Raw genomic sequence first — 20,083 nt, forward strand, 5'->3', positions numbered from 1 at the left:
ATATATATATATATATATATATATATATATATATATATATATAAAATTTTATTATTATATTGTAAAAATAAAATAGTTATTAGAAATTATATATATATATATATATATATATATATATATATATATATATATATATATATATATATATATATATATATATATATATATATATATATATAATATATATATAATTTCTAATGTATTATATATATATATTATTTCTATATATAACCTGCTTCTCATCTCATCTTCCTGACCTGCATATTTCATATTTTTCTGTCGCTCATTTAAAATTTCTATAGAAACAGCCGTTTCCAGGGGTAACTTTGCTGGAAATGCAGAAATAATATATTTTGTTAGATTTGTTACTTTAGTAGATTATAATTTCTATTACATTACTACTAGTACCGTTACTACCAATAAAACCAATTATTGGGGGCCCCAAAAGTGTGTGGGCCCTGGAATCGTCCTAACTCACCCTCAGCGATGCCCCTGATTTACTCACCCTCAAGCCATCCTAAATGTACATGACATTCTTTTTTTAGACGAATACAATTAGTGATATAAAAAAATGTCCTCCAGACCACCTTCCGGATACTTAAGCTGGATTTTTCTTTACTTTATAACGTGTTAAATATGGATACTGTTCTTAAAAACAAAACAAAAACAAAAAACACCCCATCGGTTCGCTTTAGAAGGCCTTTATTAACCCCCTGTGGCCTGTTGCACAAAGCTGGTTTTTAGTTGTTACCTAGGTAAGTTCGAGATTAGTTTGAGCAAACTCTGGTTTTTCCATAGACAGTAAAAGAAATGGACCGAGCGATCCCATTGACTTCTACGGCGTTAAGTGATGTCAGTATAGGAGCACTCACTTCCTGATGGCTGAGCGAACTGCGCAGGCTCAGACTGAGCTTGAGGATGTAGATGTGACGTGAGCCTCCTGTCTGACAGCTGTAGGTCTTCTAGTAGATGTGGAAAGGGAAAGCTGAATCACGTTGTTTAAATATTTTCTCCCGTTGCTTTTGGCTCACTATGGGCTTCTCTCCATTCTTCCCCCTTGACTTTATAAGACTTTATGTCTCCACGTCCCCCCGACTGCCTCAGAGACAGTAAAGATTGCCTGCGAGCGTCTCCTCAGGTCTATACGGTAATTTCTCAACTGTGCGACAGGGTCGCGTTGGTTATGACGCAATCGTTAGCCTATTTTTACAAAAACAGCTTCTGCGGGGCGATAGTGTAAGATACAAGGTAATGGAGCTATACATTGTCGTGTTTCTTTAGAAATAAACAATGAACAAATGGAGTCTTTAAACGTCTCAGATGTAAAGTTATTCACTGTCAAAGTGACTCAAAAATGAATGGGAGTCAATGGGATGCTAACAGCAGGTGATGGCTTGGTTAGCAATGGCAGCCCCTATGGGTGGAACGCTTTCCGAGCGCTAGATTACCCCCTTGGGTTTTTCGGGCTCAAGAAGATGGATTGGTTTTTAGCTGTGTTTATCACCATGGTCACTTACACTGTGCCCAGCTAACCTGCTCTGGAGCAGGTTTTATTCTGGGTTAGAGATCACGAAACCAAACTGGACCAATCAGGTAAAGACACAATAAAGCCACACCCCCTGTATCTCTCGTTCTAAATTAAAGCAGTTCATAATGAAAAAACTTTAGAAATAAAATTGTGGTGCTAATTTTTTAATTCTCTCAAATATTTTGGTGCTAATTATTTATTATATTTACGTTATGATTTATAATCACGTTCAATTAATATATGTTCAAATAAATACTATATTGATTGACAAGTAGCCAAATAGTAAATATAATACATGCAGTCATAATTATTTTAAACGTGTATTCATTTCAGCTCTTTGTGAACCTATAATTAATAGGCATATTTCTTTGATTCACGTCATGCATTGATATAGTCAGGTCTTAAGCTGCCTTCTCAAACTGTCGCTAAAGCAGCAGTGTTTATTCCTGCTTTGTAAACACATTTAATTACATGATCATTTTCAAAACGATCTCTCAATCTTCAAAAGTAAATCAAACGGACACTGTGATTGGCTGTTTGCCGCACATGTCACACTTTCAGGTGCACACGCAGTTGACAGAGAACGTTTATACCAAGCTTTGATAAACGGTTGAACTTGATCTAAACCAGGTTGGATTTATCAACTGTAAACCTACTCTGAAACTCAGTTTGTTCAACCAGCTTTAAGCAACAGGCCTCTGGGGTCGCATTTTATACTGGATGGGCTTTTTTGGGCTTCAAATTTTGGGCTGCCATTATAAAGGTTGAATTAGCCAGGACATTTTTTACCCTAACCCTGATTGCAGTCTGAAAGGAGAATGTCATATACACCTAGGATGCCTTTAAGGTGAGTAAATCATGGTGTAATTAAAAATTTATTTACACACTTAAACTGATCAAAAAATAAAACTGTTGTCTTGGGCAACAAAATAAAATATTTACTTGAAGTATAAGTTTTTTATATTTTAGTTTGTGTTAAAAAAAAAAGTACTTTTTAAAATAGCTTTAGTTAATGATAACAGCTCACAGAACAGTTTCTTGAACAAGACATTTGTGGAAAAAAAGTTTATTATCTACAACGTAGAAAAATTGTAATGGCTCTACAGCCCCAATTCGGGGAACATTTACACTGAACATCACAAGATTTAAAAGTAAGACATTGTGAACATAGCATTTTTGTTGAGTTGACTGTTCATCACACATCAGTGGGGGGGAAATAGATAGTTCACATATGAAGCATATTTTAAAGTGCAATGGAGTGGCCATGGTGGAAGTTTCAATTGAATTGTTTATGGAAGCATAGCTGAAACTTATTACAAGTGGTCAATTTGTCTGTTCTGAGATTAATCTAATCCGGATCCACAGTTACAGCAATGTAAAAGCTGAAATGTTGGGCTGATGTTTGCACCCTTGACGTTGTACAAAACTAAGGATTTTCTTTGTAAGATAACAGTTCTTAGAAACTGAAGAAATGGGACAGTTTAATATTGATTTCATTAGGTTTTAATTTTTTAGACAAATCGTGCACAGGTTTCATGGTTGGGGTAATAAAAAAAAGTAGAACAAAAATTCTGTACATGTTAAACCTGGTTTCAGGTTCACTGCATCTTTAAAATAACTTCTGAACAATGTATACCTTTGAATCACAAGATGATGCATTTGAATTTACAGCACAGTTTACCTAAAATAGGCTCCAACAGACAATGTGCGCTTATCAAAAAAATAAACATTCATTCAAAGTCCACTGAAGCTTAGCACGTGGGACACAATGCCAAAAAGCTGTTTAGTCCAACCCTGCCAGAAGTTTTCAAGACTGATATTACGAACTCTGCATCTTTCTTTTCTTTAACAGTCTATCCCTCCAGTCTTCAGGCAGTGCTTCAAAGTTAGCATTCTTCCCAGCCTTCCCTCTGCAAATGAAGACAAAAAAAATCAGTTTATCATCTCAAATGTGTGTAGATAACCTTGGCATTGGCTTCTTCAAACGTACGTTGAAAGCTGTTGCAGTTTCCATTCCTCGATGCGTTTGCTGTTGAGATGGTCTCGATCTTCATCGCTCGAGCTTGACTTCTCCTCTTCATCTAGCTCTTTCTGAATGCTCTGCCACTTCTTTACAAGGGACGGCATCTTCGTCTTGCTCTTCTTTGTCTTTATGAAAACAAAAATCGCAGCAAATTATTTCCTATTAATTCTTTCTAAAAAACCAAACTAAACAAACCCAACATAAAAAAAAAACCTACCTTTTCTTTTTTTAGCTTCTTGGTTTTATCTGTAAGGACTTTGTTTGTGGGTTCCAGGACGCTGGGAGGTTGTGGAGCAGGAGGGGGTGGTTGTGGGGGCAGGATTGGCATTGGTGGGAGTATGCTTTCTGTAGGCAAAGGAGGTGCAACTGCAGCGGTCATCCCCCAGTAAGCATTACCAACAAGAAGTGGAGCTGTGAAAGAATGAGAGGAACATAAAGAACAACATCTTGCCACAAGACAGGGCGCTCTTCGAAAATGATTACTGATGTAATGTGTAATGGTAAATTATTCTTACCAGCTGTGGCAATGGGTTGGGTGTAAAGAATGGGGCTGCTGCCGATGGTGACTGTTTTGGGCAGTGGGACGGAGCCTGGGGCCTTGCGTTTCTGTCCTTTAGCCGCAGATGCCAAAGATGCTGCTGCTTCAGCCGCCTAAGGAAAAGACATTAAAACATATAGCTTTACTTTGCACTAAAGCTCAAGCTAAACAATCTTGACTCTCGAAAAAAAAGTGACCTTGAACTCTTCTGTTCCAGGAGCCGGGGGCTCTGAGTCCTCATCCTCCATTTCCACTTCCTCGATCTCTCCGTCATCTTCAAGGGGTGGTGGAGGGGGTGGAGGTGGAGATTCAGGCGGTGGAGGGGGTGGCGGCGGTTGCTCCGTAGGTGGAGGGGGCGGAACCTCTGGAGGAAGAGGAGGCAATGGTGGCTGAGGAGGCGGGGGAGCCAACCAATAGGACTGCACATCTCCTAAAGTTCCTGTTTATTTAAATAAAAATAAAAACTATAATACATCATGTATGTTTGTTTATTTGCCGTGGTTAAAATTGTTTTCCTAAATAATTAAATCAAAATTGCAGCCTATGCAATTGGTGATTTTAACATTAGAATTTAAAAAATAAATAAAATCGATGAAAGAGGTGCATTCAAGTCATCGTATGTATAATATTAAAATTAATAAATGTATTTTTAAATAAAGGTGAAATGACTAACAACCCTGACCTGTTATAGTAGCAGTGGTTTCTGCAGATGGTTGGCTAGTAGCGTCTCCGGGGGCAGCTGTGGGCGGCAGAGGTGGCTTGGTTTCCTCTTCCTCCTGCACGACTGGAAACTCCCACTGGGAAGCATTGGTCCGCTCGTTCACATAGAAGTACCGCCTGTGCTCTCTAGAGGTGGAGAAACAAACACACAGATGCGTCTTAGCAACTTTTCCCTCGACTGATTTCAAGGTCGTGAGACCCTTGGAGAGTCAAAGGGAAAGGGGGGCTCTAGTTCCCTAATGAGGGAATGTTGAACTGGGCTTCATTGGGAGCCCAGAGGAGAAACCAGATTACAATGGGTGCACTAATAAAGAACCCACCTTAATTATCTCTTAAAATAAAATTAAAATAAAAAACATGGCAAAAAAAGAAAGAAATCTCCAATCCTGAAAAGTTACCAACATCATTACAAATCATGGCAATACTCACACTGACAAAACCCCTCCGCAAGATGCCTTAAGGCAGGCATCTTCAACAGAGGGTAAAAGACAACATTTTTATTTAACAATCATCAATAGTGCATGGAAAGAAATCCAGTAAAACAATGAAATAGATTGGTCTGACCTTCAGGCTCCGAGGGCAAGGCATCGTCTTCCTTTATTGATGCTCGTGTGACACGCTGCTTCCATATGGTCACTCTGTGTCACTCAATTCTCCCATCATTTTGGGGGCAGTCCTGCAAAGTTCAAAGCTCTCGCACGCGCAACCACCTTCCTAACCCTTTAGACTGACTTTGAGGGGAAGCGATGGGGCCCAATTCTTTGGTGGTCAGGCTGGCTCTTTAGAGACGCTCCCTTATCAGGATTACCTTCTGTCTTTATCCGTGCTCGTAAACACTCCCCAGTAATACAACAAGTGCAAATCAGTCGCGCGTTTGTCATAGCGGCGGAGGCAGTGTCAATCGTCACATGAGGAGGGGGACTTTTAGGGAGGGGGAGTGATAAGGATGTTAAAGGTAAGGAGCGCGTACCTGTCCCAGTGGCAGGACCAGCCTTTGGGAGTGGCGTTAAGTTCGTAATGTTTTATGTGCTCGGCGGCTTCTTGCAGCCTGCGCCGGAGATAGTTTCCGTTCAGAGCGCCCTCTCTCCAGTCTGCGATCCGCGTCTAAAGGAAGGGAGACAAGTCGAAAGGCCATTTCAATACACGGACCAGGGAAGTTTAAATAAAGCTTATGAGCTTATTGTCTGCTTTCTTACCTCCGTTTGCAGCAACAGCAGTTGAAAGTTCGAGATGGTTTTCTTGTCGATTCCCAAGAACTCCATTTTGCTGGTGAGTGTGTTAGCAAGCTCTCCGATCTGAAACTAGAGGCGGCAACAAGGACAACTTTTAATAAAAACGTATTACTAGTGTAACGATGCGGTATAAGAGAAGATCTTTCAATTTAGAATGATTTCTGAAGGATCATGTGAAACTGAAGACTGTAGTAATGAGTAATGACGCTGAAAATTCAGCTTTGCATCACAGGAATTAATTACATTGTAATATATTAAAATAGAAAACAGGTCTTTCACAATATTACTGTTTTTCAATTTTACTTATTCAGGGTATATGCAGGAATCCTGAAGTTAATTTCAATACCTTTTTAAGACTTTTTAAAGACCTTCTCAAAATATTTTAAGACCTCATCGCACTTCAAGTTCTAATCTGCAACAAACCTTTAATAAACAGTTGTAGTCGAATGTAGACTTAAAATCTCTACCGTAGGCCAATTTTGTATTGTTTATATTGCATATCCGTTTCGCAACATATGGAGGGCGACACATCACCTAACTGCGCATTTCGCAAAATACATGACGTCACCCGTAGACAGCGCTTGCCCGGGATGAAAATTAACTTTTTTCAAAGTCTACCACTCAATGTTTTTACCAGCTACTTTTTTGTTTTTAACTGACAATGTGTAACTGCATGTGAAAATTAATACTACAAGCTCTACAATTCTTAAGCAGTTTATTTAATCTCAAGTCTCAATGAAATACTGACATTTTCACGATGATTTGTGGTCTTTTATGGCTTCCAGTTTTATGTTTTTTAGTCCCATGAATGAAACTATTCGTTCTGGCATCTTTGAAGCGTGTTGACAACATACTGAGCAGAACATTATCAGAATGGGATGCACCGAAATCAAAATTCTTGGCCGAAACCAAAAAAGAAGAAACCAAAGCTGAAAACCGAAAAATAAAATTTAAACTAAAATGTTTAACTCGACCTCACTCATGTGTACATTAAATAATAATGTACAGGTCTACTGGCCTGCAGAAAGGTACAGAAATTGAATAAAGTAATCACATGTAAAATAACTGAATATTTAACTGTTTAAATGAAAGATTAATCCTTATTAAACTTACAAAAGCTATTCAATCAAGAGCATTGTTTAATGTCAAACTAAATATAAGGACATCCCTCAGGCAGCAGTAAAGGCTACTGCGCCTTTAAGACCTGATGCAGGGATATGCTCGTCTTTCTTGACTGTGCATACTTAAGGCATATTCAGACTATGTCTGCTAGGATACTCATCAAGATGGACATGTTGACATACTTCTTGTGTGATTTTGTCCGTGTAAGCGCAAGACTTGAAAGAGAACTCAATATTTGCGCGCTGTGAGACGAGCGCGCGCTCTCGGATGATGCACAGCGTCAGATCTTCTCTCAGCGCGCGCGAGTCTCACAGCGCGTCTTCACGCGAGTGATGACGGAGAAAACGACTGGTTATAAGCGCACATACGGTAGCACTCGCATGCATTGAACAAAGTTTAAAAAGAGGTGAAACAGCTCGGTAGGTGAAGCGAGTTTACCGCCACAACTCAAAATCAGCCGCATTTGGCTGGTGGCGGCGCTAATTTCGATCCCTGGCGCGCGCTCCGAGCCGATCTCAGACTGAGCATCCCGTTGTTTTTTAACACTTATGGGGATGAAAATAAATATATTATTAAATACTTTTTGGAGTCAAATTCTTTTGACAAAGCTTGAACAAAATACTTTCAAAATGTAAGACTTTATAAAGCCGTGATAAGACTTTTTAATACTTTATAAGGGTCTTAATTTTCCCAAAATTGATTTATCACCTTTAAAGACTTTTCAAGACCCCGCGGATACCCTGTTATTAAATAAATACAGCCTTGGTAAGACTAAGAAATTGCATTAAAAAAAATCTTACAGACCCCAAACTTAAATAAGCCATTACATTTTGACAACAGATTGAAGAAAACTAATGTACAAAGTTTATTTGCACACAAAGCAGCACTTGGTAACTTTTGCTCTCTGGGCCCCCTACAGTTGGGAAAAAATAATGTCCTCAACTACTGTCGTAAGCGCTGTCATCCTACAACAGGAGATGCCATCGCGCGTGCATTTGTTGACATGACAACCCTGATAGCCCTGAACTTGTAATGCGCGGGTCATCTCATAATCCACGGACCCCGTATGTCTATTTAATGGTCGCGGGTGCGGGGCGGGTTGTAAAAATATGTACAGTGGTGCGGGGCGGGCCAAATCGGGCACGCCTCCTTCAGCTCACGCCAACGAGCAAACGCTGGTCCAATGTTGATCCTCGTCCTGCCTTTAATCCGATCACTTTTTCGTTTCCTCTTATTGCTTTCCTCCAACAAAACCTTTTATTTCTTATTTGTCTGTGCTGCTTCGGACATGACTATATTATCCGACGAACAAAGTTGGGTTCGCACGTCTGAATTTAAGGAAGTGTGGGTGTGGGTGGAAGTGACGTATATGCCGTAAAGCAGTCGAATTTTGTAGTTCTTTTTGTTCTTGGGTTACTACCCAAAACTCGAAGTTTAAAAGTACGATTAAAAACGATACAGACCCCATCAGGCTATGGCAGACGTGTCATTCAACCTATTGTAAGTCGATGCATCATCACAAGAGTCTTGAAAATATATTATGAAGGTTGAAAAGTTACCTAGTGCTGATTTAAGAACAGGATCAAGCATTAAAAATACCTTGAGGTCCTCTTCTTCCTTTTGAAGAGCTTTGGATACAGGCTTCTCCTTTTCTTCTTCTTCTCCTTGCTTCTCAGCTGTTTTGGAATGTGCTTTAAACACAAAAGGTTTAGTAAGTCACTTATTCATTTACAAAGTACAAAACCAAATTTACCGATTCAGTTGATGAATGAAAGGACTTTTGTTAACACTATAGTTTAGGGTCAAATTCTCGCTATTAACTAATTGCTTATTTGCATGCATATTACTAGGATTTTAGTATGTATAAAGCACATAATGCCTTATTCTCCATCCATTAATCCTGCCCAAAACCTAAACAATTACCTTACTAACTACTAATAAATAGTAATTAAGATTTTATTGAGGCAAAAGTCATTAAAAATTAGTTAGTAGTGAGTACTGGACCCTTATGACCCTAGTGTGACAACTTTTTTTCCCCGCACCTCCCATTCAATAAATAGCCATAAGCTTTGTGCTTTGTTAGTGTTGATATGAAAAAGTCTCATTTCAGATTCTGTCCATTTTATGAAATTCAAACCTTAAATACCGATTTGTGCTCTTTATTGTGCTGTGACGATTCAATCGCTGTTGCCGCCTCAGTTCAAGCGAAGCAGCAAGTGAACTGATCGACTCTTCCTCTTTACTACTAGTTACAGCACGAAATAAATGAACATCAGAAGGTAAGTTGAAAGATGCAGTACAACTTACCGAAATCCCTATGACGTCACGTAATCGGGAGACATCAATAAACCAGCTTGTAAACAATGTCACGTAGTTACAGTAAGCTCAGAAAAGCCATTCAGTGACCATAAACTCAGCCAGCAAGAAACATTTTTTTGGCAAAATATATACCATGTACTATATTACATATTATTAATTATATGTTTTTATGCTTGTTTTAATAAATCCATTGAATGTTTATGATAAGCCACCATTTAAATGTTTATATATATTTTTTTAAGTTAATAGTATAACTACCTAAATATTTATATAAAATATAGTAACCTTAAATCAATTGTAAAGTACAGTAATGTAGTACAGACTAAATCCCTGTGAAGTGTTTTTTATTTTATTTATCGCAATCTTGTGAATTCAAATCAAATTTGTGTGTCAATACCCAGCCCTAATAATTAGCCAATCTTTACCATTGTCTGAGTGCTCTGGAGTGGCCCATTCCACCTTGTCTGAGCCCCGGCTGCTCGAGTCAGGACTTGGCGCACGGAGGAAGGCCGTCTTCCATTTGCTCTTCTTCACAAGTAAATTACGATGCCCATCTTGACTAGCTTCAGAACAGGGGCTAGAACCACCGGCACTGCCGTCACCTTCCTCCAAGGCACGGAGTTCAGCCTGTAGAAGAACAAACATTCAATATCACCATTTGAAAACAGAAGCTTCCTACCAGAATATAGGAATAATCATACAATATAGACTAAAAAGTTATTTCTAAAGATGCAACTCACTTTTTTCCTCTCTAGCGCTAGTTCTAGTTCCATGGTGTCTTCTTCAGCCTCCTCCCTGTCGGAAGATTCTGCTGAGTGGTTCCTACTGCGCTGGTTACTCTGGCTATCCGTGTCCCGGAGAATGGGGGATTCCAATGACTGAGTGCCTTCTCCTTCTACTTCCTGGGGAGCTTCTACGGTCTCCTCTATGGCCAGCACCTTCTTCCTCCACTTCTCCTCGGCCTCCTTCACCTCCTCTGGGATGAGAGGTGCAAGAAGAGTAGCTGCCACTCCTCGTCGCTCTTCTTCTTCGCTGGTCAAAGCCACAACACTCTCGATTACATCCTGTGTGAACAGAGGAGGAAGAATTTACACTAATGACCAAAATGTAAAACAAAAGAAAATAATTCCTAGTAATTGTTTTCCCCATCTTGTGTAATTAAGGGGCAAGTCGCAAAAAAAGTCCTTGCCTTCTTTTTGGTTTCTCTCTTAGATGCAGGAGCAGGAGCCGCTGCAACTGCGACAGACTGTTCAGTAAAAGTGCTATGATGTGCCACACCATTGCCATTTACAGATGAGCTGTGGAAAATAAAATTCCAAGATGAATATATCAAATACATGATAAACACACAAATATGTATATATACACACAAAGTAGATAGAGAATTAATAGAGAATATTTTAAAATAAATACTGTATATTTTTAAAATTGCATTTACATTGCAATATTTCTAAAAAAACTAGGATGAACAATGTGATATTTTTCTAGAAAATTAATATTTATTATAATTAATATATTATATATTAAAAATATACATATAAAATGCATAAAATATTATAAATTATAACCGATTATAAAAAAGTACTAAGCAGCACAACTGAGTCCAACATTGATAATAAATCTGATGAAAATTCAGCTTTGCATCACAGAAATAAATCATATTTTAAAGTATATTTAAATAGAAAACCATTATTTTAAAATGCAATGTCACAATATTACGTTTTTTCTGTAAATTTGATCAAATGTGATGTCATCTACGACAACCTAGAAAAAACACGTATAAATTTTACCTTTTAGTTTTTGATATCATATTAAAGCTGTCATCGAGTCCTTTACAAATGTATTTATTTATTTATTTTTGGCTTGACTGAAACAAAAGTTATGGTTATCTGAAGTCGGCTAATTGCTATGAGTTTTAGGAATGGAATTTTTAATTTTGATTTTAAATGCAGGCTTGATGAGCATAAGGGACATTAAAATGAGTAATGTTTCCAAACGTTTGACCGGTACTGTATATTTATATAAAGTTGGTTTTGCTGTACTCACCTGCCAGTGTATTGTAGACTCTGCATCTGGTCTGCCAGGTAAAGCGGAAGCTCCCAGGCCACCTCATTGGTCTGAGTATTCCAGTAGTAGTAACAGCCGGTATTTTCGTCCCACACTTCCTGCCAATCTCCCATCTCCAACCCAGCTACATACCCGACCACAAGAAAAAAAAAGTATTAACTCCCACGGTGGTTTTTTTAATATTTTGAGATTTATACTCTACGTAAGAAACCGAAACAGTTGGCTAGAGAATTCACCTCCTGCGAGGGAGTACTGTGTGTCGTATTGAAATTCTTGAGTCTGCTGGTCTGTTTTGGGTTCGGGACGAGGAGGGGTTGGGGCTGGTGCGCTTGGCTCTGTCCCCGATTCATCTGCCTGGGCTGGTTGGGTCGTAATCGCATCAATTTCCTTTGGGGAAGACATATGATATCCCATGTGGATAGAAAAAACACAGTTTTTAAGAGAAAATGTGCATAAATCAATAATTCTGGTCTTAAAGGGATTGTTCTTCCAAAAATTTGAGTTACTCATTCTCACGTTGTTCCAAACCCTTCTTGCGCATCAAGCAAATGTGCGTTTGCTGATTGTTTATATAATTTATCAAATCAATTAGACGACCTGATTAATCGAATAATCTACTGATTATTTTTAAATAACCAACAACACCGTTAAATGCTTTGTAATCGGTTGAGGATCCAGAGGGAACGTCTGAGCCACACGTCTCGTAACACAAACGGCAGCTCATAAAAATTAGGATTCTGCAGGAATGCAGACGTAATAAACAAAATAAGGGACTGACAACCATATTCTAGTGCAGCGTTAAAAAAATTCACTGTAAAGGGGGGCGCACACCGAACGCGAAGCTCCGAATTACCACGTCTTTAGAATTCGAACACACTATTTTCAATTGTGTACGCACACCGGCGGCATTCGGTACCTGTCCTCGGCAACTCACGAAGTTGTTAAAAATCCTGCCGCGCCAGCTACATTTCAAGGTTTTATATTAAATTCATATTTCCCTAAAAGATTTCACCCTGTGCTACAAGATACACTCATTGTGTAGCTCTTCTGTCAGAAGTCAATTCAAAAGTCTGGTGCGAGATACCTGAGACGCGGCGCTGAGCTTCGCGTCCTGTGTGTGTCCCCCTTAATAGTCCAAACACTCATGCTGCCATCTCTTCATTTTGAAGTGAGTTATTGAAGTGAAGGCCAAGTATGGCAAGGCATACTTGAAATTTGTCCTCTGCATTTAACACATCCAAGTTAGTGTGCACACATTAGGAGAAGTGAGTAGTGCACACACACACACAAAACCGAGGGGATACACAGAGCAGCAAGCCCAAGAAGCGTTTGTTGGTTAGGTGCCATGTCTGTATCTGTTTCTTGCCAGTATTAAAATGTCTGACTCTCCAAACATAAAGGCCAAAGTATACTTCAATTTTACTCATACACAAGGGTCAGTTTAGTGTGTGATGCAAATTTCATCATCAAGAGTATGCACGTACTGAATGTGCACTGCCAGGTTAATTTTGTAACTTGTGGAGAGAGATTGCTTAAAACTTTGCATGCATTGAACCTGTGTACACATACAAGTTAAAAAAAGTATACTTTGCAAGGCTGTGCATTTGACTTTTAAAAAAACAAAGTATACTTTCGGCCACAACTGTTCCTTTTGAGGTAGGAGAGCCCCTAGATGTTTTCTTTTCAAATTCTCTTGATTAAAAGTTGTGCAGATTGTCATTTCAGTTTTACAGAGTTTTCAGAGAACCATTTTATTCAGTCACCGTTAAAAAACAACAACAACACTTTAGATTGGGCTTGATACTTGTGTAATAACAGCTGGTTTTCCACATGCCCAAGAGCCGTCATCATTGGGGAACATAAACAGCGTGACGAATCAAGGCACTCCACGCAAAACAACTAATTTACGTAATCGATTACATTGACGCATTGTTCCAGCCCTAATATAAAGAATTTATTAAACCCCATGATTATTAACTTTTTGAAGCATCAAAAAGTGGCACCAATTTTGGATGTATAAACTTTCAACGAAGTAACAGATGATGATGTTTCACCTGCGTACTGAAGATAAACGAAAGTCGTATGAGTTTGGAACATCATGAGGGTATAAGTAATCAATGACATTTTTCACGTTTGTGAATTAACCCTTCAAGTAGCCCATGCCTTCACTCACCGCCATAAAATTGGCAAGTGTGCTGTCAATGTCTGCAGACTGGTTATGTTTCGCCTTTGTGGCAGTCGAGGCGTTTTCCGCTGCATCTTCATCTTCACTGTCTTCATAAGCTCCAAGCAGAGATAAACCCTCTACAGAGAAAATACAATGACATTTGTAATACATTTGATTAACATTCTTTAACCTGTTTAATAGTGTGTGTGTGTAACTATATATATATATATATATATATATATATATATATATATATATATATATACTTACAATGTAGTTTACAGTTTATATTATGGTGACAAATTTGGCATAACTTACGTGTGGCCTTCACAGCTGGTGTCTTCATTACTATAGTAACCTCTCTTTGCCCGTCTGTGTTGTTACCCTCAGGTTCGTCTACAAAAGTAAACAGTTTGTAACATGTTTAAAACATTTATATACAAGCTGTTTCTGGTGCGAGTGAATTAGCATGTTCGCTAAAGCTTTGTCTGAAGCCTTGTTGAGGATGCGCTGCTAACTGCAAATGTGGCTTATAAATGTATTGAATAAGAAAAACTCATCTTTAATGTATAACAGTAAATCATTAAGCATGATTTTATGTTGTTCAACGTTAAGTCATAACCAGCTAGTCAAGCTCTATCAGCAGCAACATTTTTCGGTTCATCGGTAGCATTGTGGCTAACGCTAAACTTGACAACGGATATTAAAAGGGAATGAACTGAACTAAATCGTTTAAGTGATTTTTAAACTATTTAACGTTAACCACAAGAAAACAAATATCATACTTTTTTATTATGATTAACGTTAGCCAAATGTAAGCCAACTAGTTTACTAAATAAACCCGTTTTTCCACACGCGTGTTTGTCTTAAAATGGTTTCGTGTTGCTGCATGTTTTTGTGTAACGTTATCTGAATTAACCGACGACTTTGTACGATCTGACTGATCTCGTTCTTGCCCACCTTCGGATCCAGAGGCGACTCCGTCCTCTCTAGCGGCTCCCGTAGCGATGCGGTTCGGTCCCGGCGGTGAGAGCTGTAATATAGTTCTCCTGCCGGTGCCTGTGCGAGTCTTCTTCCCCATCACTGCAGCTAGTAATGGAGCTCCGCTCTCAATCTCAGCCCTGTGAAACTGAACGCTCTTGCTTTCCAAATGGCTGATTGACTTAGTGTCCTTCAAAATAAAAGTTATCATATAGCTTATATAACGTTTTGTCTTCCTTTCTGCCAGACATATACTTAACGCAAATGCTTTAACAGTTAGATATAATGAACACGTATGATAACAAAAAAGATAAGCGGATCTTTCGTTTATATATACTGTTATATTAATACAATGTATAAAAGGAGAATAATGACTTTGAATTTGTCATGCCGTGTAACTGCCGCGTAAAATAGAGGCTAAATTATTTTTTTATTTTTTATTTTAAGTTAGATAAATTCTTCTTATTATAGTTTTTTTTGTCGTTGTTTGTGTAATTTTTTTAATGTATGTTTATTAATAATTAATTTATATTGTTATTTGTAGATTACGGTATGGATAGTTGACAAATAAGCAGTAAATGCTTCTTTTTTTAAAACAACACTTTTGAAGAAAAAAAATGCAAATTATTATTTAGTGTTAAGTCGATGTTTGAGAAAATATAAGGGGTCACTATAACTTTGTATATTCTTTCACTGTATATTCATCGTCACCCTACATTGGGGCTTCAATTTGACCTTGAATAGGGTCCTTCAACTAATATTCTGCCTTCACGTGCTATCGGAATTATCGTAAATACAAGTTTCCAGAGGGCACATGAACGCACTCTGATGTCGTGTTGACCACTGGGAAGTTCGGAAATAATTTTGATACCCAAATTCCCTACAAATTCCCGAGATGGGCGTGCCTACAGGTATGATTTAATCGTTTATTCTATTTATAAATAGACACTTAATTGTGCCTGAGGTAACAATTTTATGCTTTTTTTTTCTTTTTTTTCCCTTCTTTTTCTTATTGTGACATTTTTTTGGACACGTTTTGGTGATAAATTATGTTTTTCTTTTGAATTTATAAAAGTTGTAATTTATTGAACCATTCTTGAGACAGTCACACCATAGGACAATTTTGAGATTTGGCTAAAACTTAAATATTTAACAAAGCAGTTTGTAAGACAAATAACTGTTTACCCATTTACTGCATTTTAAATTATGACAACAATACTAATTATATTCATTTTATCTTGTGTGACAGTGACAATGCCATGTCTCGTTAACAACCTTTATTAATATATAATAATTTATATATTATTTATACAAGATTTAGTTGGCTGACTATTAACTACAGATTATGTATTTGCAAGGTTTATACTATATGTTGTATGTTTAATTTACTAGTCTAAATACATAGGCCTTATACCAAAATATTATCACCTCCCAGACAGTAACATAGTGTCGGCCCAGACCCGGGCCACATCTGGTGCATAACGTGCTGAATCCACATGTTCCAGATCTGGGCCAACACTATATTATGTTGCAGTCTGGGCTCTTACACTTGACTTGATTTGGCTTCCAGCAAGCAATAACTGCCATTTCACCATCTAGTCCGGCTATAAGTAACCCACTCAACTAGCCACTTCTATAACCTTCAATTTGGTTACATGTCATTTTTTCCTAAATAACTTGTGAGATGTGTGATATTCCATTATGTAAGCAAAGTCAACAGTAATTTCAGATTGTTGATTAGATCAATAAACGGACAGCCCAGGGTTTTGTTTAGAAGTCTTTTAAATGCAAATTTGCTTTCTTGGCTTCTAAGTTGCGAGATAAGGTGTTCTCGTTCTTCTTGCATTCACAAAAAGGGTGGAAAATTCTATATGAAATTCACTTTTCTGAGGGACTACATTATTGACAGATTTAAATTGGTAAATGACGTAAATTATATGCATCAAAATATACATCATTTTAAACAATATTCGATTGCTTTAAGTATTCTGTCATCTTTGTTGACTTGTTGATTTTTAACCTGTGAACTAGTTTTAATAGTGAACAGTGTCCTGCTTGACTTCATTTTACAGAGCAGGAGGACAATAGAGCATGATTAAAACCTATTAAGAGTCTTACATCAAAATGGAGACCCGAATCTGTTACAGGAAACCTGCATTATTTATGAACAGGGGCACATTGTTAGAATTGTACCATTTGTCATTGGCATGGCCAACCTCACTGAACAGCTCCAGATTTTGATTTAATTAAAGTAATGCTTGCCTGAAATCTGAGATTATTTTCTATGGTTCTATATTTTCTTTTTTTTTCTGAAGTGGAATTGTTGCCAATACTGTAAACACTGAAATGATGTACCAACCATAAGTAACATCTCAAAAAGAAAGAAAGAAAGAAAGAAAGAAAGAAAGAAAGAAAGAAAGAAACTTTGGCACACGTCATATCAAGAAAACTGATACTCTTTAATTTAAATAATTGTGTTACAAATAGCACAAAAAGTGTACATTTAAATTCAAGTAATATTTAAATTCATAAATATACCTAACCCTTTAATTCTAATATATGTCCTAATTGTTTATTATGAATCTAATTAATTCTATTAATTACAATTATAAACTATATACTATAAAATATATACTACAGACAAGGCTTAAAGGGAAAGTTCACCCAAAAATCATCCTAGGTGTAAAAATCATCCTAGGTGTATATGACTTTCTCCTTTCAGACGAATACAACCAGTTATATATAAAGGTCCTGACTCTTCCAAGCTCTATAATGGCAATAAATAGGGGTCGAGATTTTGAAGGCCAAAAAAGTGCGTCTATCCATCATAAAAGTACTCCACATGGCTCCGGGGAGTTAATAAAGACTTCAAAATGCCTTTTTTATTTTTGATGTATGGGTGCACTTTTATGGCCTTCAAAATCGAGAGATTTTCATTTTTGGGTGAATGAACTCTTTAAGCAGCCCCAGACTAAAATGCGTGTTTGAGCTGTTTTAACCGAATGAAACTTGCTCTTGCAAGTGTCTTTGCCACTGTTTTGTCTCAAAATTAATTAAGGCCTAATCCTGGCTTAATCTAAGACCTGTCTGTGAATCCAGGCCTATACTATTGTAAAAACTATAAAAGATACTAAATTTGTAAAGCAATAATTGTCCATTTTCTTAAACATCTCAGTATTTCCTCTGCAGTTTCAACAACTCGTCAGTATCTTGATGCTCTTTGTATCATATAGCTGTTTGCTCTACGGTTCCTCTCTGATCTTCTTCACTCAATGTTTTCCAGTGATCCCTGGACCTTAACGCTTGCTCTGGCAACCTGTCCATCACCCTCATCTTCCTCATCATCAGAGCTGTCAGCCCAGCGGCCTACCCGTCTCACGCCTTCAGCCACCACAGGCGCGTTAATGCAGGGATTGTGGTCGTAGATGACGAGCTTCAAGCCTCTTAAGTAGGCGAGCGACGGAAACTGCCGAATGCGATTGCGGTCCACATCGATCACCTCCAAGTAATGCATCTTCAGCAGGACAGGAGGGAAGTCAGTTAGCATGTTCCCCGCTAGCCAGATGCTGCGCAGCTCCTCCAGTCGCCCAAGCTCTGAGGGTAAACTACGTAGCTGATTGTAGCCCAAATGAAGGGTCTTGATGTTGAGAAGGTTGCATATTACTCGAGGGAACTTGGTGAAGCAGTTGGTCTCCAGCCACAACGTTTTGAGCTCAGTGAGTTTCCCCAGCTCCTTCGGCAGCCCATACAGTCGGTTATTACCAAGGTAGAGGATGTTAAGCTGAACGAGGCTGCATACAACCAGAGGAAGCTCTTCGAAACAGTTGAAGTCCAAGGCTAGAAGCTGGAGCTTCTGCAGGTTCCGCAGCTCGGACGGCAGGTTGCTCAGGTGGTTGTCACTCAGATAGAGTTTGACTAGTTCATTGAAAGCAGAAGCTCTGACGGGAAAGCGTCGTAACTGCCTGCTGCTCAGGTCTAGAGTACGATCAAGCGGCATCTCCTTTAAGTCACCTACTAAGAAGCGTTGACATCTCTCGGAGGGCACAAAGGCCACGGCACCCCGCACAACATTTCCCATCTTCTCTATCCACATTCATGATCTCTTAAGACACAAAAAAGGGGTTTATGAGATTCACTCTCAAAAATAAAGGTGTAAAAATAAAGGTTCTTTTATGGCATCTATGGTTCCATAAAGAAACTTTAACATCTATGGAAGCTTTTTCCTTTATAAAGAATATGTTGTGCAGTGGAAAGGTTCCATGGTAAGGTTCTACATGGAACCATTGATGCCAATAAATAACCATTATTTTTTAAGAGTGTAGATATGTGATATGAATGACGCAATGAAAAGATGTAAATATTCTTACCAGGTTGTCGAAATGTAGATCTTCATTCACCATCAAGCTTTTTTGTCACAAAGGCTGAAAGCGCAAAATGGGCGGCAGTGTGGTGTTCCATGCTCCTGTGTTCTGCTGACACCTCTGCCCTGCCAGTCGCCGAGAGCACCAGAGATGACATCCAGCATGCTCCTCCCCATTCCGGTTAAATGATTTCTTCCAGCTCTGGAAGGTGGAGCTGACCAGGAGCTGTGATAAGCCTAAAGGTGTCTTGTGATTAAGGAATTTGAGGGTCATCTGAGACCTTCTATTTAAGCACTTATATCTCGTTCAGGACCCTCTGCATAACTGAGAGCACTTGAGTGCACCCCCCCAAAAAAGATAAGACCCAGTTATGAGCAACCAATAGAGGCTTTCAACATTACATGGCATGCCACAGTATTTGGTTTGGAAAGTTTAAGAGTACTAATGGAAAATAAAAAAAAATATTTTTTTTGTCATAATCAAACTGATTATAATATATAATCAAAAATATTCCATTACATTTATGGTAAAATAAATAAAAATAAAAAAAACTAGCAGCTGTGGCTGCCAGAAATGAAATATAAGAAAAATATACTGTGATAGTGTTTCCAGCCTTACAGGATGCACATATATTTTACAGCATATAACCGTATATTTCATTAAGTGATATAATCTGCCTTTTGTCTTAAAATTTTATGTTAACCACCACAATAATACAAGTGGCACAATAGAAGGCCACATGATGAATCATGAGTTCCTAAGTGAGCTGTTCATACAACATAGTAAATTCTAGACTGTGCACAAGGTCATACGTACAAAGATAAAACAGCATCAGCGTAACATACATGACTCTAAAATAATGCAATAAACATTAACTACATAACATAAAATGTAACACAAAATAGACTGATAACAAAAATAATGGAAAAAAATGTAATCATAAGTGATGTGTAGCGCAGGAACTTCTGGGAATATTATTTAAACTGCTTGTTTTACTATGGTAGCTCATAGTACTTGCAAAAAAC

At 38.0% G+C, this 20,083-nt stretch overlaps 2 protein-coding genes across 2 annotated transcripts; both read right to left on the bottom strand.

The window, feature by feature from the left end:
• Positions 1 to 2,578: 2,578 nt before the first annotated feature.
• On the bottom strand, positions 2,579 to 14,867 carry fnbp4 (formin binding protein 4). Its single transcript, XM_067437242.1, has 17 exons — positions 14,677 to 14,867; positions 14,035 to 14,112; positions 13,723 to 13,853; positions 11,786 to 11,936; positions 11,529 to 11,673; positions 10,672 to 10,780; positions 10,223 to 10,546; positions 9,908 to 10,109; positions 8,763 to 8,854; positions 6,006 to 6,110; positions 5,780 to 5,913; positions 4,772 to 4,935; positions 4,287 to 4,528; positions 4,067 to 4,202; positions 3,769 to 3,962; positions 3,519 to 3,676; positions 2,579 to 3,438 (listed from the first exon to the last, which is right to left on the bottom strand). Exons 1-17 carry the CDS (start codon positions 14,795 to 14,797, stop codon positions 3,348 to 3,350), a joined length of 2,577 nt encoding a protein of 858 aa, XP_067293343.1. The 5' UTR covers positions 14,798 to 14,867; the 3' UTR covers positions 2,579 to 3,347.
• Positions 14,868 to 17,137: 2,270 nt separating this feature from the next.
• On the bottom strand, positions 17,138 to 19,248 carry lrrc10 (leucine rich repeat containing 10). The gene is made up of 2 exons (XM_067436514.1): positions 19,065 to 19,248; positions 17,138 to 18,799 (listed from the first exon to the last, which is right to left on the bottom strand). Exon 2 carries the CDS (start codon positions 18,788 to 18,790, stop codon positions 17,963 to 17,965), a length of 828 nt encoding a protein of 275 aa, XP_067292615.1. The 5' UTR covers positions 18,791 to 18,799; positions 19,065 to 19,248; the 3' UTR covers positions 17,138 to 17,962.
• Between the last annotated feature and the right edge of the window lie 835 nt (positions 19,249 to 20,083).

This window comes from Pseudorasbora parva, chromosome 25, assembly GCF_024679245.1.
Source record: "Pseudorasbora parva isolate DD20220531a chromosome 25, ASM2467924v1, whole genome shotgun sequence".
NCBI lineage: Eukaryota > Metazoa > Chordata > Actinopteri > Cypriniformes > Gobionidae > Pseudorasbora > Pseudorasbora parva.